This window comes from Fukomys damarensis, unplaced genomic scaffold (genome assembly GCF_012274545.1).
Source record: "Fukomys damarensis isolate Sample0158 unplaced genomic scaffold, DMR_v1.0_HiC HiC_scaffold_4, whole genome shotgun sequence".
In the NCBI taxonomy this organism is placed as follows: domain Eukaryota; kingdom Metazoa; phylum Chordata; class Mammalia; order Rodentia; family Bathyergidae; genus Fukomys; species Fukomys damarensis.
This window is the reverse complement of record NW_022900916.1, coordinates 9,633,962-9,659,875: the sequence shown is the minus strand read 5'-3', so window position 1 is coordinate 9,659,875 and position 25,914 is coordinate 9,633,962. Positions and strand designations below refer to the sequence as shown.

The 25,914-nt window shown below is 45.4% G+C and overlaps 1 protein-coding gene across 10 annotated transcripts in view; it reads left to right on the top strand.

The window, feature by feature from the left end:
- The window catches only part of Srpk2 (SRSF protein kinase 2), a 232,652-nt gene extending 207,093 nt beyond the window's left edge, over window positions 1-25,559 (top strand). For 5 of the 10 annotated variants that reach the window (XM_010634020.3, XM_010634021.3, XM_019208926.2 and 2 more), the window contains 6 exons: window positions 7,484-7,584; window positions 7,850-7,957; window positions 12,302-12,371; window positions 13,009-13,101; window positions 13,480-13,572; window positions 22,567-25,559. In XM_010634020.3, the coding sequence (XP_010632322.1) occupies window positions 7,484-7,584; window positions 7,850-7,957; window positions 12,302-12,371; window positions 13,009-13,101; window positions 13,480-13,572; window positions 22,567-22,751 (650 nt within the window). In that variant the 3' untranslated portion in view covers window positions 22,752-25,559. The remainder of the gene's footprint in view (window positions 1-7,483; window positions 7,585-7,849; window positions 7,958-12,301; window positions 12,372-13,008; window positions 13,102-13,479; window positions 13,573-22,566) is intronic. The other 5 variants (XM_010634022.3, XM_010634025.3, XM_033756637.1 and 2 more) reach the window with 4 other exon arrangements.
- The last annotated feature ends 355 nt before the right edge of the window (window positions 25,560-25,914 follow it).

Below are 25,914 nucleotides of genomic sequence, written 5' to 3'. Positions count from 1 at the left end.
AGTTCTAAAAATCTTGTAGCTTTCACCTCTTCCATCTGATAGTATTACATTTAATTTCTTTTGTTTTCTGTTCAAGAGAACATCTGTTTGTTCTTTGGCTATTTGAGAAAGAAGTATTGTGATTTAGCTTACTGTTGTCCGATTCTAGAACCCTGCCTCTATGGATAACTGGCCCAGGATGTAATGGCATGGATTTAAACATGATGCTGGGTTACAGGTTGCAGGTTGCATCTTGGGCTTTTGCATCTTATTTCAAACTCTTATTTTGGGAGTGCCACATGGAAAATTTCACATGGCTGGTTTCAGTAAGTGAAAACTAGGTGTCACAGTTGGTTTCCATTCTGGCCCCTGGTGAAAAAGCTCAGAGACCACCGCTGCTCCCTCTGCTGACAAGAGTACTTAACACACAGTGAGTAATTGATGGGCCAGCCCTGCGAGGAGCCCAGGAGATTCTGCAGCCCCTTCCATTGCAGAGGCCACTGACCTGCACCTGAGGCAGGCCCAGCCATCTATAACTAATCATCCTAGTGTGTTTCCTTTTCTTGGCAGGGCATGGTTAGATCCAGTGAACTTTACCCTCCCTACATTTACTGCTGCAGTGATAGTTCCATTTTTATCTTATTTATAGACTCATACAGAAAGTAATTTACAAGTTAGCTTTTTATTCGTTATTTTGCAAGTGGAAGGTTGGGGTAGTGGCTTCAAATATATGATATATGAGATTAAATCCCAGCTCAAAACTTAATAGCTATATGGGACTTTCATTTTGTAACCTCACTGAGCCTCAGTTTCTTCCTCTAAGGAAAGAAATGACTACCTCTATGTTTAATAAAATATTATAGATAAATACATAATAATAGTAATATCTGTGAAATTTCTCAGTGAATGTCCTATAGTTGCTACAAACTGTGGAAGGGACATGCTTACTACTGGTCTGCTATGTTGTTAGAATCTGGGGCCCAGGCAGGTTGGACACTTCAGCAAAGTCACTTGCTAATAACTCATGAAATCCTGAGCACGGGCTCCTGGTCTAGCTTTGTTGAACACATTATTATTCAAACTGGGAAGGTAGAATGGGTATAAGTTTAGACCTGGAAAGAAAAATTTCTCACAGGGGAAAAAAAAATAATAGAGGAAAATTTAAAATTGTGATGGATGAGCCAAACGTGGTGGCACACAGTTATATTGTTGGCACTAGGGAGGCTGAGGCAGGAGGATTGCTGCGAGCTCAGGGCCAGCCTGAGCTGCATAGTGAGCTCAAAGCAAGTCTAAATTAAGTAGTGAGACTGTGTCTCAAACAACAGAAAGAAAAAGAAAAAATTTACGGTGGATGAATAAATGGGTGATGAGAGGAAATGTTGTAATTTAGGCAAGATGTAAAATCTTTCTGAGACAGATGAACTCATTGTGTTCCTTGTTTGAAGAATACTTGGACCCTGCCAGGGAGCAGGTGCCATCTCTCAATGGGTGTGAGGCTGTGACCATCCACCTGTGCATGACTTTGCTTCCCAGACCTTACTCTGTCCTTCCAACCCCCCTGAGCAGACCACTGTCCTGGTCTTCAGGCATCTCACATGTTAGTGTCCCCAGTCTCTGGTCTTAGCACATTTTCCTGACACTTTGCAGTCTCTTTCCCCGACCAGCCTGGCCTGTGATTGCTGCGGCCTTCTGTGTGGCCTTGATGCCCATCCCTCCCTATTCACTCAGTCAATGCCTGTTGAGTCCTAGCAGTGTTCAGGCCCTGTTGTGGATGCTAGGAGTCCCTTCCCGTGGCTGCAGTTCTGAAGGGTGTGATGTGCTCTGGGTGTAGCAGGCCTCAGGCGAGGGCTCCCATGGGGTCCTGGAGAGGTCCTGATCCTCGGCGCATCACTGGCTGGAGACACTCTCATCTGTTCTCCTGTGCTGTGCTGGAGGGCCATTTCCCAACAGCTTTCATGATGGCTCCATCTCCAGGTCACAGGGGTACTTCAGATTGAACACTGGAAACCAGGATGCGTCTTACCCCTTCTTTCACTTTGCATCTGGTAAGTCATCACATCCTGCCAGTCAAGCCTGCTAACCAAGGGCCCCTTGATTGTCTCTCAGCTCTGCGCTGTCTGGTTGCTGGCCCTCCTGGCTTCTGAATGCTCCTCCCGTTGCTGAGAGAGCGTTCTTGTAAGAATTCAGGTTAGATTATTTTACTCCACCACTCCCGTCAAGCTCAAACACTCATCTCTCTGCATGGCATGTGCATCCCCGAGGAGCCAGCACCATCCATGGAAAGCAAGAAGGGATTGTTAGTTTATCTTCGTATTTTTGAGAAATTATTTTGAAAGAATAGTACAGTAAACAACTCTGTGTTCCACAGATTCCATGTTAACATTTTGAAACATTAGTACTGTTATTATTGGGGGGAGGGCAGAATTGGAGACTGAACTCAGGATATATGCTACATCCCTGGCCCATTTCATAGCATTATATTTTAAGACAGGGTCTCACTGTCACTGAGATGCCCATGATGGGCTTGAACTTGAGATCTTCCTGCCTCAGCCTTCCAGAGTGCTGGGATTACAAGCCTACAACAGGCAAAACTTACAGATTTACTTTATATTGAAATTACATGATGTAGCTATAGATATAAAGATACTTAGGCATCCCCTGCAAGATGAATTAGGACATTTCTCTATCATATTAAACACTATCATATGTAAGAATATAAATTATAATATTATGTATTGGTATTCATCACGTATTCAGATCTCAGTAGTTCTGAAATTTTCCCAGTTCCAGAATAAGATAAGACAGTGTACTGCCTCCTGGGTTGGCACTTCCTGGCTCCCTACCAGGCCTCCGCTCTCTTTTCCTATGAGTTGTACTTTTCTTAATCACATGATCATGGCTCACCTCCATTATTTTCCTCATTAGAATGTAGGCTCTTTGAGACTGCCAGGTCTGTTTATCTTTGTGTCCTTAGCATCTATTGCTGAGGTGAATATTGATTAACACATCCACAACGGGACTGTAATTCATATGTCTCACAGCCAGCTGGCTCAGATTGAACATGTTAGGTTCCCACCAGTTTGAACCGCCAGTGTTGTATGCGTGATTGTCCATTTAGCGGCCTGGGACAGTCCTTCTGAGTGGTTCAAATTGCCTGATGGGACAGGCATGCACTGCCACCGGTGGTTCAAGCTGGCAGGAAAACGTTAATGAACAAGTGAGTGATATCTGGCTATATTCTATTCCTCCTCTTCTCTCCTCTTTTTCCATTCCCAATCACAGTTTTGCTCTGCCAACATACTTAATGTCCCTGAGAGCAGTATCTGAGATGGTCCCCACCTTTTTTTCATCTCATCCATCCCATCCTCTTGCCCCGAGCAAGATCTCCTTATCCAGGCATCTGTTTGGAGTCCTCCTTTTGGTTTCCAGCTTAGTGTGTGATAACTGTGGGTAGCCTGCCCCATGGGGAGATAGTTTTGGCTTCCTGCATGGGAAGGGCCTGGCCTGCTGGCTTGTAGTTGGCTGCCTGGTCCTTCATGGACTCGAGGCAAGAGAAGCAAGCTCTCCTGAGTGTTTGTTGAGACCTTGTTTATGGACCAAAGTGTGTACCTCAGGAAGAGAAAAGAAAGTTGGGAGCCAGACTAAGATGTTTGGAAGAACTTAAACACCAGACTAAAGGATGTAGAATTTTTCTAGAGTACTTTGACAGCCATTTAAGGTTGAGAAGAAGAGGCAGGGCTCATCTTAGGTTGTTTGCAGCCAGAGCCATACATAATATGCATCTTGGCTCGTGACATCTGAAGGCAGTGGAGCAGAGTGATCTTGTTAGTTTCGTCTGCGGGGTTTACCTGGTGTCCTCCTCGTCCTCACAGTGTCATCTGTGGCTGTCAGCCCTGTCCAGCCTCCAGCCCATTGCAGGTCAGCTCTGGCTCCTCAGACTGTCTTCTTCTGTCTTGGTGTCTCTTTAAAGGATGTGCTCACATCTCTTCCCCAAATGATCTAGAAAGGAGAACATGCCCTGAGGCATCCCTCACTGCTGGCTGCCACCTATTCCCTGGTTCCCTGGTCACATTTTTGTGTCACAGGCCTGGCTGCATCACTTACCCTGGCTTCTTCTCAAAGCTTCTTAAAATTGTAAGGCCTTTGTACTTCCTGTTTCCTCTGCCTCGAACTTGTCCCTCTCCAGGGCTTCCTGGATTCAAACCTCTCCCTGAGTATCACATTTTCAGCAAAGACCTCTCCTGAACAACCTCTTCATTATCTATTTCCTTTCTTTGCTTTTTCTTCATACAACATGTGGTTATCCAACAGGGTGTGTGTTAGTTACTTTTTTGTTGTTGCTAATACAAGATATCTGACACCTAAAGTTAAAGGAGGCAAGGGTTGTTTTGGCTCACAGTCTGTAGAAGAGGTTTCAGTCCAGACTTGGCAGAGGGGCATCACAGAGCAGAAACCGTTCTTGGCAAGTAGCAAGTGGCAAATGGGGCAATAGCAGCTTCTTTCTGTCCCTTCGTATTCTGTATAGGCTACCCACCCTTAAAGCCAGTAGCACTCACACCTAGAACTATGCCTGACCAGTAAGTGAACTAATTTACTAGTCACACACCCTTAATCCCAGCATCACACACTCTAGAGCCAGCCACCTCTGAAAAGCCCCACCTGCGACTGCCTGCGGCTTTGTGGGGACAGCTAGACACAGACCATAACAGTGTGTGAATCGCTTATGTACTCGCTTTCTTGCCTGTATTTTTAGCTAGTCCATGAGATCCCGACTTGGCATGCCTTCTTCATGCTGGAGTCCCCGTGCTGACGTGGCTCCTGGCCCCCAGGGGACACTCAGCCTATGTTTGTGGAGGTGATGGCTGTAAGTCTCCTAGATGTGCTCTTTCCGTGGGCTGGTGCTGACCCTTCTGCAGTTAGAGCACATTCCTGCTCTCCTTGAAGGACCTGTGCACCTGCACAGGGTCTTGCACACGTGCAGGCAGCTGTCTCTTCACTCTGAGGAGACTGACACAGAAGCATCACCTAGAGATGGCTTTATCAGAAACTGACTAAAAGCCCGGACCTTCCTGAAATCTTCCCACTTCTTGGTGGAAGCAGACAACATTCGCCAGCTTTTCATTTTGGAAGGGAGATATTGCTTGCCGGTTTGTCATTGGTTTTTGCATTATCAGTGGAAAGGGAGGGCTGTGGCAGGTCATCGCAAGTGAGGCTCAATGAGAGGTTGTGATCTGATTCCCAGCATAGCCAAATTTGAAGGGTTCTGCTGTAAGCATGAGTGTCCCTGGGTGTTGCTGTGGGCAAGTACCTGAGTGTTGCAGGCAGCACCTGAGCACAGAAGCTATCACACTGAGAAGAGAAATCAGAAATACAAGCAAAATCTCTCTTCCCTGCTCTTGTATTCTTACACAATAAATTATTGAGATAAATTACCTGGTATCATTTAGAATGCATTGTGAGTAGAATAACTATTTACAAGCCTGAACCAGGAGGATAATAGCATGTCACCAAAGAGATTTTGCTCACTGAACATAAATGAGGGATATTAAATACAAAGACACTATCTAAATGTGTGGTGATAGTGTCTCTGACAGTATATTTCCTCTAGCATAATTGAATTACGCAGCTCCTGGGAGGTGTTTTTTAAAATCAACAGCTAGGAGTGGGTGGCAGATTACAAATGAGCTTTTTCACTTGTGTAGCCTCAGATAACAGCCAACTCAGTTCCCACTCTCATGGCAACAAAGATCTTCCTGAAGTTCAGGGGCCACAGGATGTCTAGCTTAGTTCCCCCTTTTCTGTGAGTTGTGTGTGGGGACCCTAGGCACACACACCTTTCTGCCTCCCTGCTGGTCCTCTGCTTTCTCTGTAGGGCAGCTCAGCTGGTCACAGCACAGATGCTGCGTCGACTCTCCTGTTCTTTTTGGTTTTTGTTTCTTTGGGGGAGGGTGGTTCCCTCTCCTTTCTCCTTTCCTGGAAACTGAGCTTTGGATTTGTCATTTCCAGTCTTAAAATGTATAGGTACAGAAACAGAATGCAGATAAAATTAGAGTAAATATTGCTGACCTGGGAAATGCTAGCTTTGAGTGTAATTCTGCATGTCTCAAATTCCTGCTGATTGTTCTTGATTTAGTATCAGGAGGGAATCATCTAGCCTTTTCTTGTGTGGTCCATTTCCCTATTGGAAGTCAGAATTTTTATGTTTATCCCAGAACACTGTTCTGAGCCCCTTACATATTTTGTCTTCTCTTGTGGGTCTATCTGCTGCTTTCTTTCTCATAATTTTCTGAATTCCGTTTTTTCTCAGCTTAAACTTTGCATTTGGTGAGGCCCCACAATATATCAGGACCTTTACGAAAGGGATGCAGGCATAGAGCGGATGGGAAGGAGGAGCACATCTTGAGCTAAAATGCTGGGCAGAATCCCTGTAGCACTGTGAGACACAAGGCTGGCCTGACCATGCTGCAGTCCTCTTTGCTAAGGTCAACAAAGCTGGCCTACCTTCCTGCTTGGGGTGTGCCAAGGAGTGGGCCTCCTCGATCCCTGGGGGAGCACAGTTCCTTGTGCCCTGAAAGAGGTTTAGGTCATGTTAGCAGTTCCCAGTTTTGAGTGAGCAGAGGGACTTTACAAGGGGCTGTCTGGATGCTCTGCATTGAGCAGGCTTTTCTGCTTAATCTGTGAGTACTATTTCACAGTTGCTTCTGTAATAAAAGCCACAGTTCATTTGAGCCTCACCAGAAACTTGAGCTCCTATGGCACTTTGTGGTTGGTGGTGAAGATGCTGACTTGGTCTCAGGTCTCCCTTCTGGACCTCACCAACTTCTTTGTCACCTCCCCCATGGCCAACTGCACTTTAATCAAGGCATGGTTTGGACTTAGCTGGGAAGCTCTTCAGCCCTGGGACCATGAGGGCCCGGCCTTTGACTTCCCTTGGGGTCACCCAGAAATTGTGAGTGACCTGAGTATGTGACAAGTTGCCTTTATGGCGCAGGCCAACTCAAGAGACCTCTGGAGTCTTTCTTGGCCAAAACTAAGCCACAGTAGATTAGTCCCCTCCTTGAATTTGTGTGAGTCGGCTATCTTCCCATGCTTGCTCTGCGTGTGTTCCACCCAGCTGCAGGAGCCGTGGGGTCCAGGGCCAGGCAGCAGGCTGTGTCTGCTGAGCTGAGCCGGGGGCTGCATTCTGTGCACCTGTGTGCCCTTGGCAGTGATGCCCATCAGGGATCAGATGAGGGGCGCCCTGAGACGTGGACTGGAGCCCCTGCAGGGCTGACCTGGAGGATAAACAGAGGAGGGGCAGGGAGTATCCTCTGGGCAGTCCAGGCCGGAGTCAGGGACAGAAGACATTGAATTTTATCTAGTTCAGCAGAGCAGTATTCTGGGTCCATATGATTCCAGGTCTTTTTGCTCTTCTACAAAAGCAGGTTCTGTACCTGGCAATCATTGTGGGCCCACAGAGACCCCTCGTCTCAGTCACTAACTGCCCTGCTGTTTGCCCATCCAGCAAAAACCCGGGCAGCTGACTTGTTGGTGAACCCCCTGGATCCTCGGAATGCAGATAAAATTAGAGTAAAAATTGCTGACCTGGGAAATGCTTGCTGGGTGGTAAGTAGAATTTTCTTTCTAAAACATGTTCTTCATGACCTAGACCTGGTGGTGCACGCCTGTAATCCCAGCACTAGAGAGGCTGAGGCAGGAGATTTGCCATAAGTTTGAGGCCAGCCTGGGCACCATAGTGAGTTCAAGGCTAGCCTTGAACTGTCTCAGAACAAACAACAACAAAAAAATGTTGGTCCTGATTCTGTGGGAGAAGATATTTTTCCTTTCCTAGTATGTGTTCCTCTCTGGTAACACATCTGTTCCTTTCCAGCATAAACACTTCACCGAGGACATCCAGACGCGTCAGTATAGATCCATCGAGGTGTTGATAGGAGCAGGCTACAGCACACCTGCAGACATTTGGAGCACAGCGTGCATGGTAAGGTGGCGGGATTGGTGTCGGTTCCCATGGCACTCGGCTCTTCCCTTCTGCACCCCTGGTGGGGAGGGGGGCTGTGGAGGCACATGGGCTCAGCTTTCTAAATGTGAAGCTGGGCCACCTAGGGCTGGGCACAAGGGGAGGCGCTGTCATGTGAGTTCTAGGGTGAGAGGAACACGCCTCACATGGGCTCTGCTTTCATGCTGTTTGGTCAATCCCTGTGAGTGATGGCTACTTGCTCAGCCCCTGAGTGGCACACTCGCTGTGCTACACGGACTTCACAGAATTGCTCTCGATCCCTGAAAGTGGGCAGCTTATGTGGGGCTTCGCTCTCACCTGGGCCCAGGAGGCAGAAGGCGAGACTGCCACTCTCGGGAGAGTTGACCAAGGCCAGGAGATGGGTGCTCTGCTCTGCCAGGTTGACTAGAAATGTGGCCTCCTCTCCTTGTGGGTGGGAAAGGGATTCCGCTGTAGGCCAGTGAGCAGTCTGTCTGTATACAGCAAAACCAAGAGAGGATTAGGGCTGCTGTGGGACCCACAGTCACTTCTGGGGCGGCCACAGGCACCTCTGTCCTCAGACTCTTCTAGAAGGTGTGAGGTGCTTTCCTCGGGCTGCACACACAGCTCCTTTCCCTTGTGTATCCCAAGCTCCCATGTCCAGACTCCCCCAGTGCACCTTCGTCCCTTGCTGCTCACCTGTGAATTGACGAGCACAAATGGTCCTTCAGCCCTTCACTCTCACCCTGTTTGAAGGCTTGTTGGGCAGCTTCTCTTCCTTCAGTATGCTTTACTGTCGCTGCTCTGCTGGAGAAGGTAGGGTGTGCGCAGTGGCATTGTGTGGAGTGTCACCCTTGTGCTGTTTCCTGTCCTCTGGTGCCTAAACAAATGGCTCCCATGTGCAGCTTGTGGCCCCTTCTCTCCAACAGAAGCCACACAGAGTGAATGTGAGTTTTCTATTTTGGGAGGTTGACAGGTCTTTTGAGTACACTATTGTTTTGTTCTCTAAGGTGAACTAAAAGCATTGTTTAATGCAGATAGTGCCAGACAGTATGAGAAAAAGTAGATGTTTTGTGTCTCCAAGGAAGCATGATCTGAGGCAGTAGACAGGGCCAAGGAGATCTGAAGCACTCTAGTCCCTTACTGCTCTGAGGGACAATGCCAGGTAGTAATACTTAAGTTATTAGAAATGTAGCTTTTAAGTGAGTTTCACAAGCCAGCTCTCTGCCTTTCAGGTTGGAGAGGCAGGTGTGGTGGGCACTTTGAGCTTGGAAACTGCTGTGTGGAGGGCCCAGCAGCAGGGGAGTGCCTGGAACAGCCAGGCTGCAGGGGCTCTGCCCATCTCAGGAGGCAGTGGGGCTGAGCAGCACTGCCCCAGCTGCACAGAAGGCCACACATCAGGGCTGCCCTGAATTAGGCTCTGGAAACTCTTTGAACTCTGAAGTCTTGTGCTGCTAATTTTGGATATTAAGTTTGGTGATGTAACCAGAGAAATAGGACAGAATCACAGGTGTAGGAACAGTGGTAAGCTGTCAGGGCAGTCCAAGGCAGTGAGGCTGGCTGTCTTGGCCCCTTGTCTGCCAGTGCTGTTGCTGAGGTTGTGTCTACCCTCGAGTCTGTTACTGGAGCCCACAGAAAAGCCAGCTCTGTCTCTTTTCCCCTGTGTGCAGGTGGCTCCCCTGGTGCTGCAGCAGCTGCCTACCTCTTTTTCTCTGACCAAGTGGTGGCTTTAAGAAGGGAACAAGCCCTTATTCCTTTCCCCTGAAGGCTGCAGCTGGGGGTTCTTTCCTGGGTTTTTGTAGAGAACATGGCAAAGAGGGTGCTTAAAAATACTGCATTACATGAAATTGGACTTTTTAATCCCATACTTTAACAAAGCCTTAGGTTGTTCTTGGTGATTGTGTTACTTTTCTCTCTTTACTGAGACAAAATACCTGACACCAAAAGTTAGAGAAAAGGGTTTATTTGGCTTACAGTTGGTAGAGGTTTCAACCTATAGTTGGCTGGCTCCAAGGCAGGAATGGCAGACAAGCCTCATAGAGGAGAAACAACATAGCACACACAAGGTAGCAAAGTCAGTGAGAGAGTTTAACAGCATCCTTCTGCCACTTTTGTCTTATTCAGACCACTGGGATTAGGGTGTTGCCCAACCAGACTCAAGTGTAGTGGTTTAGTAATCACAGGTCCTTATTCCCAGCATCACACATGGCAGATTCAACTACCTCTGAGAAAGTCCCACCTCATCTGCCTGAGGGGGATGTCTAAACACAAGCCCTAACAGTGGTAAAGCCTATAGTCCTTCCAGTGTTGTGAACAGCCTTAAGTCAGAGAGGCATCCCTGCACTTGGTGATGGAGGTGGCTGGTGGCCCTGCTGTTATCAAGGGGAACGTTTGCGCTCTGGAGCTGAGGAGCACAACAGAAGGAGACAGTTAAGTCTGCTTTCCTTTTGCGTGGGCTCCAGACCCTTCTGGACATAGCTGGATGACCTTGGAGACATGTATGACCTTGGAGATGTGCGGGCTGAAATGTTCTTCCACGTTCACCACTCCAAGCCTTCAGTGGGCAGCTTTTTATGGACTCCTGAAAGTCTGTATGGAGTCCTGAAAGACGAACTTTACCAAGCTTCTTCACTACCAGGCACATTGTTATTTATTCAGAGCTGGGTGCTTTGATACAGGAAGGCATTTCAGGAAATAGGCCTCTGATCTCCCAAGAACCAGAGAATAGTTCGTTTCAGGGGAAAGCTCCCTAAAGGGACTGGGCTGACCCTTTTGCCTCTGTCATATTAAGAAAACCTAGTCATGCTTCAAAGAATTGGGAGTCACCATCTTCCATCTTGCTTTTTTAAAAAATTACTGTGTTGATAGACTTAAGCATCTTGTTGGAAATACATGGGATTTGAGCTATTTTTAAATGTTAATAACAGTATTTGACTCTTTTTTTGTTTGTTTGTTTGTTTGTTTGTTTTGGGTTTTTTTGAGACAGGGTCTTACTATGTAGTTGAGATTGACCTGGAACTCACTGTGTAGCCCAGGCTGGTCTTGAACTCATAGAGATCCTCCTGCCTCAGCCTCCCAAGTGCTGGGATTACAGGCATGCACCACCATCCCCAGCTTGACTCTTAAGATAAATCAGACACACATGTGTAAATACAGGATAGTTTCTCTGGTGTGAAAAACTAAAAGTGTAAATAAGATCCAAATTGTATAACTGATAATGTGAAATAGAGAAAAAAAGGGCTAAAGGTATAGGGGAAGTGGGAAGGGCAGGGGAAAGGAAATAAGTAGGGGAAAAGAAAAAATATGAGAAAAGGAAAAAATGGAAACAAAGTCTTTGTAAATAGGGGAGGTTGGAGGGGGTGAAGGGAGGGCAGCGGTATGGGGAAAAAATGAGTCCCAAGATCTGACACGTAAAGGTACAAGATCCCAATGATGAATGTAACTGTACTGTATACCTAAAATGTACCAATAAACTCAATGAAAAAAAAACAAAAAACATAGTATTTGAAGCTGGGCATAATGGCATACACCTGTAATCCTACACCATGGGAGGTCAAGGCAAGAGGAGTGCAAGTTTGAGCCTAGCTGGGGCAACTTAGTGACTTACCAAGATCCTGTCTCAAAATTCAGAAAATAAAAAAAGACTGGGAATGTAGGTCAGTGTGAAGTTCAATCCTGGGTTCAATCCCCAGTACTGCAAACAAAATATAACCAAAAAACCACAGTATTTGGTCAGCAGAGTGATAGCATTTGCTGCCTCTCTGTATTGATACTAAATTAAACTCACATCCCCGAGCCTTGGCAGGCTGAGGGGTTGCAAGAGTAGCCGGGGAAGCAGCTCTCCTCAACATGCTCAGGAGCACCTCTAAAGGCGCTCTGCTCTGCTGCACCTGGGGACAGAGGAAGAGGGTCCTTTTGGTTCTAGGTTTTCTTTTGCTTGAGTCGGAAATGAATGCAGTGAGCAGACTCTGAATGTATCCCTGATGACTGGTACACAAGGATTGTTGCCCTGAGAAACCAGCATCGTCTGCCATGCAGGGCCTGGGTGCAGACAGGCCCACTAAGCTCCTGGACTGACCTCGTGTGGCCACCCAGCCTGTGCTCAGGGCCGCAGTTCTGCTTCCTGTGGTGTAGAGAGAAGACACACTGCTTACATCTTCCACGTGAAGAGATGTAAAAATATCTAGGAGCATTTTTGAATTCTTTTGGAGAAAGAATAAAGAAGAGATTGAGCTGTTTGATGAGGTGCTTTGGTTTGCTTGAGAGCCTCAGAAAATGTAGGTCCCCAGGGAGAGAGCACTGGCTCTGGCAGTCTGGGGGGCTTAGCGCGTTGTCTTTGTGTCCTAGGCATTTGAGCTGGCAACCGGAGACTATTTGTTTGAGCCACATTCCGGGGAAGACTATTCCAGGGATGAAGGTGAGTGTTGCTGCCCACAGAGTACGCAGTCTGGGGTTGCTCCTCGTTCTGAACTTCCACTTCCAGAGAGTGTGATGTTGGTTACTGAACCAGAGCCATGTTTTGGTTTTCAATTTCCAAATTCACACACTTTTCCCTTGAGTTTGAAGCCCCTCAGTGTCAGCAAATGGGTAGTGCCCACTTGGCACAGGCAGCTCGGGAGAACCCTTGGCCCCTCTCCTCCTGGCCTTGCTGGGTGCAGGAGCCAGCATCTAGAGAGGACGGGCACAGCGAGCCCCGAAGCCTCTCCGTAGGCTTTTTGTCCACTGAGCTCTTGCCCAGCTTGCTGTCCTATCTGGGAGCTGAGTTGAAAACCAGGGAATTCGGGCTTGAATTCCCTTTGTAAACTTGACCATCTTCATGCTTACTTGCTTGCAATGCTGGGGTGACTGGGTGAGCTGGCATCAGTCACCGCTGACACTCCAGATGGTGCCTGGGGCCTGCCAGTCCCACAAGCCTCTGCATGGATGTGCTGCAGACATTGTTGACTTGAATCAGTATCTGATTTTTTACTAATTTTACTTTTTCCCCTCTTCTTTTATCCCATCCTTCCCTCTGCCCCTCCCATTCCCATATCCTTTTTTTCTCTCCTCCATAGACCACATAGCCCACATCATAGAGCTGCTAGGCAGTATCCCAAGGCACTTTGCTCTATCTGGAAAATATTCTCGGGAATTCTTCAATCGCAGAGGTAGTACCTCTTCTTTTTGAAAAGCGCCACGATGCAGACAGAAACGGAATAGTAGCTGCTGGTTGCAGCATTAATGATTTCAAAGGCATTTCTTCTAAATTCCAAAAGCAACCCAGAAGAATTCCTGTGCTGATCCAAAAGTTGACAAGAAGGCCTGTGTTTGGCCTGTGCTGCAGTGGCCCTGTGCACTGGCCCCTCCTTGGTGCCGGAGACAGCTGAGTCCTGAGTCTGAACTCCTGAGACAAACCTGTGCCTTTGCTCTCGATCATTCAGGTCGCGCTCTGTTTCTGTCTGCGCGGGCGGTGGTAGTGTCTGCATGCATTGTACTGATTAAACTGTCGTGTGTTTCTGTTTTGCTGGCAATGTTTCCCAATGCAGATCACATAGCATTGATCATTGAACTGCTGGGGAAAGTCCCTCGAAAATACGCTATGTTGGGGAAATATTCCAAGGAGTTTTTCACCAGAAAAGGTAACGGTATTTATGCAACACTAATTTTCAGCATAATCCTCTCCCAAAGGGAGAAATTGTGCATTCATGTTTGAGCAGTGAAGAAAGACTTGGAGTTGTACAACTAGGGAATCTTCTGAAGCAAGCTCTCAAGAAATAACCTTGAATTATCTGGAATCAGTGGGAATAAGAGTTTTGTAAGAGAACAGCCTTTCTAAAAATAATTTTTTATTCTGCCTCTTACCTTTCTTACTCTAAGCACAGTCTGTATATTGAGATATTTGTGGAAAGGGCTTCAAGTGAGTTTTTAAAAGCAGCTAGACGAGTCTCTCCATTTGTGTCATAGACCCTGTAATGGGACAGAGGCAGCCTCAAGACTGGGCCTAAGGTACACGGGGCTCCTTTTGATCTCCTGAACTGTTCGTGGAGTTGGGTGTAGGCCCACGAGGTCCCTTATACATCACATTCTTACCAGTCACACCTCGTTTTCCCTGTGTGTCCTGTAGCACTGTTACACATGTTTGATGTTGCGGTTCTCGCTGGCCCTCTGTTGGCATGACCCTGAACAACTGTTTCTTTGTCTTGTGCAATCTCAGTTAATGATCAGGTTTCAAAAATACCCAAAAGCCCCATGGAATATTTTTTCCTTTATTTAAATTTTTTTGGAGAGCCCCTTCCAAGTGATAAACTCCAGCTTAGATTTTTTTCTGTTTGCAGTACCCTTTAATAAAGAACTTGTAAGGTTGATTTAAGTAGGATATGGAGGTTCTAGAAATTCTGTAAGTCCCGGATACTTGTACCTCCTCTGTTTTAACCAAATTTGTAGAAGCACTTTTCTTTTTCTTTGGAGATGGACTCTTGCGAAATCACTCAGTTGCTCAGAATGCACTTGAACTTGAAATCTTCCTGCTTCAGCCTCCTGAGGTATTGGGAATACAGGTGTGCACCACCAAATCTGGCTGACTTTTTACTTTCCTATAAGATACAAAATTCTCATTGAGTAAAGTTCTCCTCTCCGCACACAGATTCTCATGCAGAGGCCAAAGCAAGAGTTCGGGGCAATAAAATGGCTTTGCTGTTCAACTGTGTTTGTTCCATGATAGAGCTGCAAGATGGGGCCTGTCTTAGAATCTCTAGATTTATTCCCTCACCTGTTAATGGGATAATTTCTGGTTGTGGTGGTGTAAGAAGGTGTAAAATGTGATATTTTGTGGTGTGTGGTACGGTAGCTGCTATCAGTTGCTAAAGCAAAGTTACAGAGAAGCAGTGTAAGAGTTGGGCACATATTTGGGGTTGGAGCTTCGCCTGGGGCGAAGCCGTGGGTTTGATCCCCAGCATGGCTAGTCCTTCCCTAGGTGCCTTTCAGAAGATGTTATTTGAAAAGGGTCAAAGCAAGGAGAAGCTCTGTGTTATGGCCTGGGTGTTCAGCTTGACTTGCAAATCCTGGATTCCTTCCTGGTTATGGCCAGGAGATCACCCACCCCCATCCCCCGTTGGCTGACTTGCCTCGGTCATAGTCTCGCCCTCGGTCTCAGCCTGGCAGCAGTCAGCTAGGCATCTTGTGATCAGCCAGGAGCTGGTCTCTTATGGTACCTGATCTGCAGGGGCAGAGAGGGGCCAAGGAGCCCTGGACCTAGTCCTGTTCTTTCTCAGCATGCAGGCAGGCAGGCAGGTAGGCAGGTTTGGCCCTCAGGGCTTCTTACACAAGCAATAAAGACAGAATCCTGAACCCAGGGCCTCATTCATGCTAGGCAAGTGCTCTACCACTGGGCTACATCCCCAGTCCTTTTAGAATTTTACTTTGAAGCCAGGTGTGGTGGCGCATGCCTGTAACCCCAGCACATCCTTTCTCCTTAAGTTGCACGGGCTGGCCTTGAACTTGTATCCTCCTCACACTCTGAATCAACTAGGGGAGGCAAGCATCACCACACCAGCTGTACAGGAGTTGCTGAGAAGCACTTCTCCACGCTGCACTAATGGTGCTTTGCCCTGGCCTAGAGCTCTGAGCCCTCAGAGCCACTCTGCTGGGTGCCAGGACAGCACCTCTTCTCACCCCTTAGCGCAGCGTCCCTCTTCAAAGGACAGGCAGCAGAGTGATGCTTGCTGACCTCAGGTCTGACCATGGGTGGTTTCCTGAGATCCACTTGTCCTGGGTGCCCCTGTGGCTGTGTAACTCAGGTCCTTACCAGTTGGGCTTTAGGACCTCTGTGTTGTTTGAAGGGGCACTGAGGAGTTATAATGCATTTTGCATTGCATCCTTCTTAGTTACAGACTAAAGACATTCTGACTCGGGGCCACTGTGGTAATTAGACTTTTTTTTTTTCCTCCTTCCTTTGGATATAAGGGAGAATTTATGATGAGGCCAGGAATCCCCTAAAATTACTGAGGGTTCAGTTTAAGTTATTTTCTCATAATTGTTTATTTATAATGGCTGTGGTGATCAGAAGGAATTTGGGGTCTTGACAGAAGTCACAATAACATTATGAGCAATGAGAACTTGTCATGAAAATAGATCTTGTGTCCCCGAGGATGAGGGCAGTGGCAGTGGCACGTCCCCCAAGTTCTGTTTGGAATATGCACTGGATAATGGTGGTAAAATCAGCACAGACAAGAGCGGCCCTCACCGGGCTGTATTCTTTTGACCTACTGATAGCCATTGCTTTAGTAAAAAAATACTTTGTCGAGAATGGGAGCATCAAAGGATATGGTTCGCTTGAAGGAGCATCAGCTGCATTGGAACGAACTTGCGTGGCTGTGCACACCGGCATGGGCGTCAGACTGCAGGGCTTCTTTATTTAATGAGTGCAGATGTCAGAAAGGCCCCATGCAGGTGCAGGAAGCAGCCTTGCCTGGCAGGATCTACACCTGCGGAGCCAGGGTGCTGGAGAACGCTGTGCTCTGCAGTAGAGGGAAGGGATCTTATCTCCAGAGTTATGTAAAAGGCAGCAGATTTTCTGATACCTGCAAGAGCAGACATCTTTTGTGGGTGTGTGACCCATATAGGCTGGACATTGTCCCCACCCCATCTTGATTTTCCTGGCTTCAGGTTTTAAAAGAGTCTCAAGTCATTTTGCAGCTGCGCAATTGCCAGGCATGGGCATTAGAACAATCTGTGAGCTGTGGGGCGTCCTTGAGGGCCTGGTTGCCTTTGGAAACCCTGGAAAAGAAGGGTTGCATAGGGCAGTGTCTTCTCAGTGTGAGCTTGATTCTGTAGAAATAAAAATAGCTAAGCAGTGTCCTCTTACAAGTTAATGAGCCCTAATGGTTGCAGTGCATAGATAAACTACTCTCACTGCAGTTTCATCTTGAAACCTTAATTCCAAGCTTTAAAAGGCCTTGTTGTCTAGCACACCCAAGGGCCTGGGTTCAGTTCCAAGGTGGGTGGCTGAGTGGATGAGTGGATGGACAGACAGAATTCTTTCTTCTCTGTGATTGCACACACCTCCCCTAGGAGTTAAGCTGAGAACAGCAGCTTGGCCTAGTTTACTGATCGATGTCCGGTTCCGAGCACATTCGTGCCTGGCAGAGAGCAGGTCTAATAGATAGCTTCTGAGTAAGTTCAAGCACAGGAACCTGTACATAGGCTTTGGTTTGGGAGGAAACTTTGTGACCTGGCAGGTGACCATGTGTTTAGTGCCCGGCCTGCGCTCTGGGCAGTACTGCTCCACTGTACCCCATGCTTACTCCAGCTGGCCCTGTGTGGAGAACCCTGCAGCTGGAGCTGTGTTGACAGGCAGGGTTCCATGAGAGAGATGCTGTGCCCCAGAGGCAGAATCCAGTGACGCAAAGTGTAGCAAAGACGTTCTGTGAAGTGACAGGCCACAGGCCACACAAATGGAACTGCTTTGAGTGTTTTAATCATTTCAACATTTAGTACAGTTGATGCAAAAAGCAATGAAATCATTGCTGTAACAGGTTTCAGATAATTTCCATTACACAAGTTGCCTATCCCTTACCAAAATTCTTGAGAACAAAAGAGCTTCAAATGTCACATTTTCTCACGTTTTGGAATATTTGCACAAGTATATAATGCAGTATGTTGGATATTGGACCCAAGTCTAAGCATGAGATTCATTTGTTTCATACACACCTTATATACATAGGCTGAAGGTTCTACTGTTATTTTTTTTGTGGTACTGGGGATCAAACCCGGGGCCTCACACGTGCCAGGCAGGCGCACTACCACTGAGTGACATCCCAGTCCCTCTGATGGTCATTTAGACAGTAATTTCAGCATGCCTGCATTTGGACTGCATCTTCTCACATGAATGAGGTCAGCTGTGGAAGTTGCCACTTGTGGTGTCCTGTTAATGCTTAGAGCATAACCAATTTTGGATTGGGGTGCTCAACTTGTAGTTCTTCCTGTGTGTTCCCATCATTTACTTTGATTTACTGAGGATGAAATGTTTACTTTTACTGTAAGCATTGACACAACGCTGGATGTTGTCTGTGTTGTGCCCATTTAAAAAATAATTTTATTGAGATATAATTTTCACTCCTTACAGTTGACCTTTAAAAGGTGTGCAATTCAGTAATTTTTAGTGGATCCACAGAGTCAAATAACCGTTGCTAATATTTAATTTTAGAACATTCTCGTTACCAAGAGGAAGCCTTGTACCCACACGCCAACCTCGTATCCACACGTCCATTCTCTCCGCTCCTCACCCGGGGCAGATGCTGCTTCTGTTTCTGTGGATTTGTCATTAGATACAGCAGACAAGTGGGATCCTCAGACAAGGCACAGCTGCTGGCTTTTGTATTTGGCGGCTTTCTTGGACTCATTCATGTGGTAGCGTGTGTCAGTACTCCAGTCTTCGTATGCAGTGTGCTTTGTGTATCAGTTTATCAGGCCAGGCACACCTGGTTGTGTCTGCATTTTGGCTGTTGTGCATAATGTTGATGTGGTCACTAACGTGCAGGGTCTATGTGGGTGTAGGTTTTCATTTCTCGAATGCATACGGGTGATAGCTGAAGTGGTTTTCACTTTTTATACTTTTCCTTTGCTTATTTGTGCTTTCTATATCCCACCTAAGAAATCATTACTTTAAGGTCATGAAGAAGATTTACTTTCTCCTGTCATTTTCTCTTCCCTTGTAATTTAGTCCTATGTTCTATTTGGAGTTAATTTTTGTTTGTGATGTGAGGTGGGATTTATATACATTTTTATTTTTTTATTTTTTGGTACGGAGATCCAATTCGGGTCCTTCTGAGGTAGGCGCCGGAACCACTGAGCTAAATCTCCAGCCCTATATACATTTTAGTTGAAATATTTAGCAAGGGCTGGGGATTTAGCTCACTGGTTCCTGTGCCTGCTTTGCAAGCACAGAGACCCAAGTTCAATTTCTGGTGTGCGCACCCCCCCCCAAAAAAAAAAACGTTTACCTACCTGTACTTTGCCTGCCTGCATAGGAATTCATCTATATTTCTTAAATTTGTCTTTGGCTTTGTACTAGTATTTATTAGGTTTCCTTTCTATGGGTACAGTACTGAAATTTAGTTTATATCGTGGTTTTACTTTATTGTTATCAATATTCATTCAAATATAGTCACAGTTTTTGTCTTTATAGTCCTTTCACATAAATGTGAAACCTCATATGCTTCTGTGTCTAATTCTGGAATATAACTGCATGGACAAAATAACATATTTTCCTTCACAAATCACAGTAAACATTCAAGAGGCGCATAGAGGAGGAACTTACAAAGCACTCTGATAGTCTGGGGCTGCAGGTGCCGCTGCTGCCTCAAGCCTTTACTCCTTCCTCCTAGACTCCTTCCTGCCAGCTTTCCTTGCCTCTGTCCAGAGGTTTCTCAGCAAGCGTGCAGGCCAGAGGGCCACTGGGGAATTCGCCTGCTCTGCTAGCTGAGCTTTTGTGTGCATATCTGTGAGGGGAGGGGGTGAGGTTGGCAGCTTGTAGTCACAGGAGAAGTAAAACAGTGCTCACTGCTAAGAAGGTGGTGGAGCAGGAGCGCTACTGTCCACTGATTCAGTCCCAGCACCACCGATAAAAGTGGAGACCCAGCTTTTTTTCCTTTCTTAATTAAACACCATCACAGTTAAGTGTCTGATTATCTCCAAATTTGTTTAAGTGAAACATAATCTTTGTATATTTTCCGAAGAAAAAATTATCAGGATTAAAATCCTTTCACTGAGAAGGGAGTTAATTTTATAGTAGCAGCAAGTAGGAGTCATAGCGGCTGTTTACAGGCCAGGGTTTCTTTGTGTATTGTACAGGGGGATCCAGACAGTCTTGCTAGATGTCTGTAGTCAGAAAACTTCTCTCTCCGTGAAGTCAATCAGTGCTTAGCGTGCGTGGCTTCCACAGGTTGAACCCACCTCAGATCTGAAATGCATCTGTCCTCAGCATGCAGACATGGTTCCTTGTTGTTATCCCGTAAACAATACAATGTAGCGAGTATTTGCATAGCATTTACATTGTGCTAGGGATTGTTAGTAATCTAGAGCTGATTTAACAAGGAGAAGAGGAGGTGCGATGCGGGCAGTTTGTATACACATACATACCTTGCCAATTTCGTAAGGGGCTGGGTGTCTTTGGATTTGTGTTGTGAGCTAGAGGAATGTTCTTGAAACCAGACACTGTGTGTATAGGAGGATGACTGTCCTTTTTTTTTGGCCCCGGGGATCATTGAACTGGGGTCCTTGTGCTTAGAAGGCAGGCGGTGGAACCACGGAGCTAAATCCCCGGCCTGTGACTGTGCTTTCTGTTGTTGTTGCTTTGTTATGTTTTAATTTTCTCTTAAGCTTGAATTTTATCACTGGCAATAAATATTGATCCATCGATGTGATGGGTCCATTTTGTTCAGGTGGTGCTGGTTTTGTTTTTGTGCTGGGGATTGAACCCAGGGCCTTTTGCATTCTGTGCAAGCACTGTGCCTCCGAGCTGTGGCCCCAGCCTGAGTTTACTCAGTCTGATGCCTGTTAAAGGAACTTAGTTAAAAATCACCACCCTCAAACATGGGTCCTTCTGCTCTTCTGGGAAGACTGCTTCTCATTCATTTGTTCCAATACAGAATGCTTGAATGACTCCTGAATTGCATTGAACTTGTCCTAGCTTGTCATGCGTAAGCTCTCGGTGAGATAGATCAGCAAGCCGCCTCAAATCCATAATAGTCACTTTACGGAAAAGTGGGAATTGAGAGAAAACCTTACTTAGCACTGCTGGTTGGTGGTCTTGTTGCATGTTCTTTCCATCTTTTTTGTTATTTAAAAAGCTTGTAACTAACTGCAGAGACTGTTCTTGTGCTGCTTGACAATTTACCCTGATTTCCCCCTTGTTGTTTGGTAGTAAATATTCACCAAGTACCATAGTTTGTTTGACCATTGCTGTCCATTTCTGAGCATTTATAATTTTGCAAACATGCCATATTGTGTTGAGCACATTTTAGGAATAAAGGAGATGCCAGGGTTTGCCCCCTGGCTGGGATTCCTTTTGAGCTGGCCTCTAAGGCAGAGGGCGGAATGATTGCTGAGGCTCCTTTCTTACTGAGACTGCATCTCCTCTTAGGGCTGGCCTTTTCCACTTCTCCATTAGATGTACACATGAGCTGTAGTCTGGAAGCCAAGTTTAACTGTGTCCCAGACCACACCTTGGGCAGAAGCGTACTTGGCACACAACCCTTAATAAGAACCCTTTCAAAGCAGCCTTTCAGACCAGAGTCCCATGCCCGGTGGATTTGCAGCTCGCAGGGGCGCATAGGCTTTGAATGCTTGAGGGGGAGAGTAGAGCCCAGCGGCAGTCACTGCAGGGAAGGCTCTAGGGGATTTCTGCTTTTGCTTTTGTAATTTTATGCCATATTCTTTTGTTTTTGTTACCGTTTAAAAAGGGTAGTGTGTTTCCAAGTTAATTTGAATAATGAATAAAATAGCCCAGGTCTCCCAAGGAGACACTGTGAGCATAGCACTGATTCTCTCTTGATGCATATTATGAAAAATGTGTACTTGGCAGCTGAGAGCAGGGACAGGGCAGAGGGCAGGGCTGGGTGTCCTGTGAACTTTTCAGACCTGGGTGGAGAGGAGCTATTCAGAATCAAAGTCACTCTGACCTGTTGATAGTTTGACTTAACTCGGTCTTCCTGTTAGGAGAGAGGCCAGTACAGTTCACAGATGCTTTACTAGCTTCTTAGTGGCTCTGCTGCATCAGTCAGAGCTGCCTGTAACCACCTTTCTTGAGTAGCGCCTTGTATACTAAGCTAGAGCATTTTGAGCATTATAACTTCAGGGTTTATAAAGGTATGTCCTTGAAATCTTAGATTTTACAACAAATTGTAGACATGAACAGTTTCTGGCTTGGGTGCCTAGCTACTTGTAGCTGTTTAAATTTAGACAAATTAAAATGTTACTTCAGTTACACCAGCTACATTTCACTGCTTAGATTGGACAGCACAGAATAAAAGTACATCTGTACCATCATGGAAGTTCTCTCAGTGCTGTTCAGAGGAAAAACTTCCTTTTCTTTGTGTAACATGGTGCGTCTTAGAGCTTTCTCTAAACAAGCTTGTAAGCTGCCTAATAGCCCAAATTGGAGTTGGGTTTTTTGGGAATTGAGAACATTCTGGAGCTGGGCATGGTGGCACATACGTGTAATCCCAGCACTGTGGGAGGCTGAGGCAGGAGGATTGCCAGCCCAGCCTGGGCAATTTAGTAACTTAGTAAGTCCTGTCTCAAAATAAAAAAGGGTTGGAGATTCAGCTCAATGTGAAGCTCCTGAGTTCAGTCCCCAGTACTGCAGAAAGAAAACTTTCTGGGCATTCCTAGAACACTGCTTAAAGAAACCTAGAACTGATGTGAATGAACTACAGTTAACCTTTTAAATCCACCAAGCGTACTTGAACTATGACATGGTCGCAGACCCTTCTTGTGATTATTGTGAAAGAGGAACGTTAGCCTCCCTCCTGGTCAGTGTAAGGTGCCGATTGAGCAGGTAGGTAACTTGGCTCGGCCAACTCTGGGAAGTGTGAAGTTGGAGCTTCCTTGATACTGATGTTTTTCCCTGGTAGGAGAACTGCGGCACATCACCAAGCTGAAGCCCTGGAGCCTGTTTGATGTACTTGTGGAAAAGTATGGCTGGCCGCATGAAGATGCTGCACAGTTTACAGATTTCCTCATCCCGATGTTAGAAATGGTTCCCGAGAAACGAGCCTCTGCTGGTGAATGCCTTCGGCATCCTTGGTTGAATTCTTAGCAAAGCTACAAATACACCATTCTGAGCTAGCGAGTGTTTTCCAGTACATTGGACCTAAACGGTGACTCATTCTTTAACAGGATTACAAGTGAGCTGGCTTCATCCTCAGACCTTTATTTTGCTTTGAGGTACTGTTGTTTGATATTTTGCTTTTTGTGCACTGTGATCCTGGGGAAGGGTAGTCTTTTGTCTTCAGCTAAGTAGTTAACCATTTTCTCCTGGAAACAATAACATGTCTCTAAGCATTGTTTCTTGTGTGGCATTCAAATGTCATTTTTATTTTGAATGAAAAATTTCTTTCCCCTTTGTGTTTTGGCAGGATTTGTAACTATTTATGAAGAAATATTTTAGCTGAGTACTATATAATTTACAATCTTAAGAAATTATCAAGTTGGAACCAAGAAATAGCAAGGAAATGTACAATTTTATCTTCTGGCAAAGGGACATCATTCCTGTATTATAGTATATGTAAATGCACCCTTGTAAATGTTAATTTCCATTAAATATGGGACAGGGACTAAGTTTCAGAAAAGCTACCAAGGCCTGAGTGCTTTGTTAGCCCACGTTGCATGTGGCAGCCTCGCTGCTCCAAGGAGCTGTGCAGACTTTTCGTTCCCTCAAAGTCCATTCCCTTCGGATTTTAAATGAAGTGGCTCTGGGTTACCAGACATCATTCCCTATGTGGCACTTTACAGGAAGAAAAGAGATGCTTGTTCTAACATACATTATGATTTAGCAGTCCCATTTGTATTTTTGCATATTTTTAAGAGGGCTTTTAAAGAAAAAAAAAGTGATTTCCCTTAAAAAATGTGATGGCCTGGTACCACGTGGTGTTGCCTCCTCCGAGCACTGTAAGTTAAATGCATAGATTAAATTGGACAAGAGAAACATGTTCAGCGTGTGGAATGACAATATATATATTTTTTGAAAAGCAGGAGCATGTTTGTCTAAACCCGAGGCGGGCAAATGCAGTTGGAGTGCGCTGGGCAGACTCCGCCCAGCGCCAGGGAGACAGTGATCTCAGCCGTTCCATAGGCGGCTGGATGGCGGCTACAGGAGTTTACCGGCTTTCTCGTCGTCTTTCCATGAGTGAGAAAATCATTTTTCCTCTGTGGGTTGCACAGGGTTTTTGTTTATGCATTTCCTCAAAATTCACTGTAGAATCCAGGACACAAACCATTATTAGTAGGCAATACAATTTTAGAAGATAATATTTAGAGGTATATTTAGCCTCTTTTAGAAGTCAGTGGGTTGAATGTCTTTTTATTTCGAATTTTACATTCATTAAGGTGCCTCGTTTTTCTTGACTTTGTCCATTAACATTTATCCATATGCCTTTGCAATAACTAGATTGTGAAAACTAACAAGTGTTGTAATAATAACCTATTGTTTGAGGTGCTTGCAGTTGTCTTAAAAATTAAAGTGTTTTGGTTTTTTCCCCCAGACATTGCCTTGATCATTGCCCTGAATTTGAAGAGATAGAATCAAGCATTTGTTGCATGTGTAGTGTTACCAGAAGTAAAGGGAACACCGACATCCCTGTTGTGGCAAACGTAGCTATAGAACGTGAATTAAGGCTTCTTGTAAGGAAATCAGGAAAAATGCTAATTCTGATTCGTTATCTAGAATTTCAGTGATCCTTTTTATCCATGCTTCATCAAAAATCATGTTAACTGCATTTTGTTTGAGCATTTCAAACTTTCTTTTAAAACAACATTCACTCTGAGGGAACAAGCAAGACACACAATCCTCCTAAAAGTAGCATTGTGTCACACGTTGCTGTGAGGTGGAGTGTGCCATTCATGTGTGACATGTGCATGCTGTGTTTTTAGGTCTGTCTCCGTCTTGGTTCTCTGACAGAAGTTGGCCATAGACCAGTGATGGTATCCATGGTTTCCACAGGAAACATTCTCACAAGAACTACAGAGTACATTTATATCTTCCCGTATCTAGAAAAATTTTTATCAGAATGGTAGTACGCTTGATTGAAATTTGTCTGAAGTTTTAGTTCCCGTTGGAAAAGAAACTAGATTGTTCATTTGTAAGTAGCATCTCTATGATAAAATATAGCCTAGTTTACAGTGTAGGACCAGTTGCTCTAGAGAAAAGTGTACACCTGTATTAGGTACCATTTGGTTTTTGGCTTGTTCTCGGTGGCTTGTTGATACAGAACGCACACAGGCTAAAGGAGAACCACTGGTTATGACAAACAGTTACGTCAACTTGTCTGCTGATTTTGGTGGCATGTCCCCTCTTTTCCCTTCTGTGGTCCATGTTAAGTATCATGGAAAATTACGGGCAGTAGGTCATGTATGTGATGGCAGCAGATCCAGAACTGCGCAACAGCAGAGAAAAGGTGGTTGCTGGAGTTGCAAAGAGGCATGACATATTTGGGTGACAACTCATTTGCTATTTCCTTCCCTACCTGGACAGACATAACCTTAGTAACAGGATAAAGTAGGCAAACTTTCCATGGGAGCAGAGAGCTTGTTTCTTGTTTGTAGTTCCACTTTTTTCTCGCCCTTTTAGAGACGAAAGTTTGGTAGAGGACAGTATTGGAGGGTTTCCTTCAGCATAGAATTATTTAATATTCTGCAGTTTGCACATGAGCTTCTGTAGGTACTAGTTCTGTAGCAGGTCATTTTGAAACAATGAACAATTTAAAATGCTCAGGAGGGTAGTTCTTTTAAAGATGTGAATATTGCTATTTTATGTTAAACTATCAGGCGATGGATGATGTAAAGCCGTTTCTTCTCAAATGTTTCTTTGTGATTGCTGTAGATAGAATTTTGCTTCACAAGTCAAATGGCAAAATTCGTTTCTTCTCAAATGTTTCTTTGTGATTGCTGTAGATAGAATTTTGCTTCACAAGTCAAGGATGGCAAAATTGACTTATGTTCTAAAACCTGAAGCTGATTAGGATTAAACCCTAAGTGTGCTGTATTAACACACAGTCCCTAAGCTAATTTTCAAAAGGAAATGAAAATTAAAATCATAAAACATGACTTAAATTACTACCAGATCTGTCATTTTTAAAGTCTGTTTACTCTTTTTCTGATCCACAAAATTTGTACACTGTGCCCAAATTACGCCAAGTATTTGGATGGTGGAAAATCTGTTGATGCGGTCGTTGATTGATGTTGGATATACTACCCAGTATCCT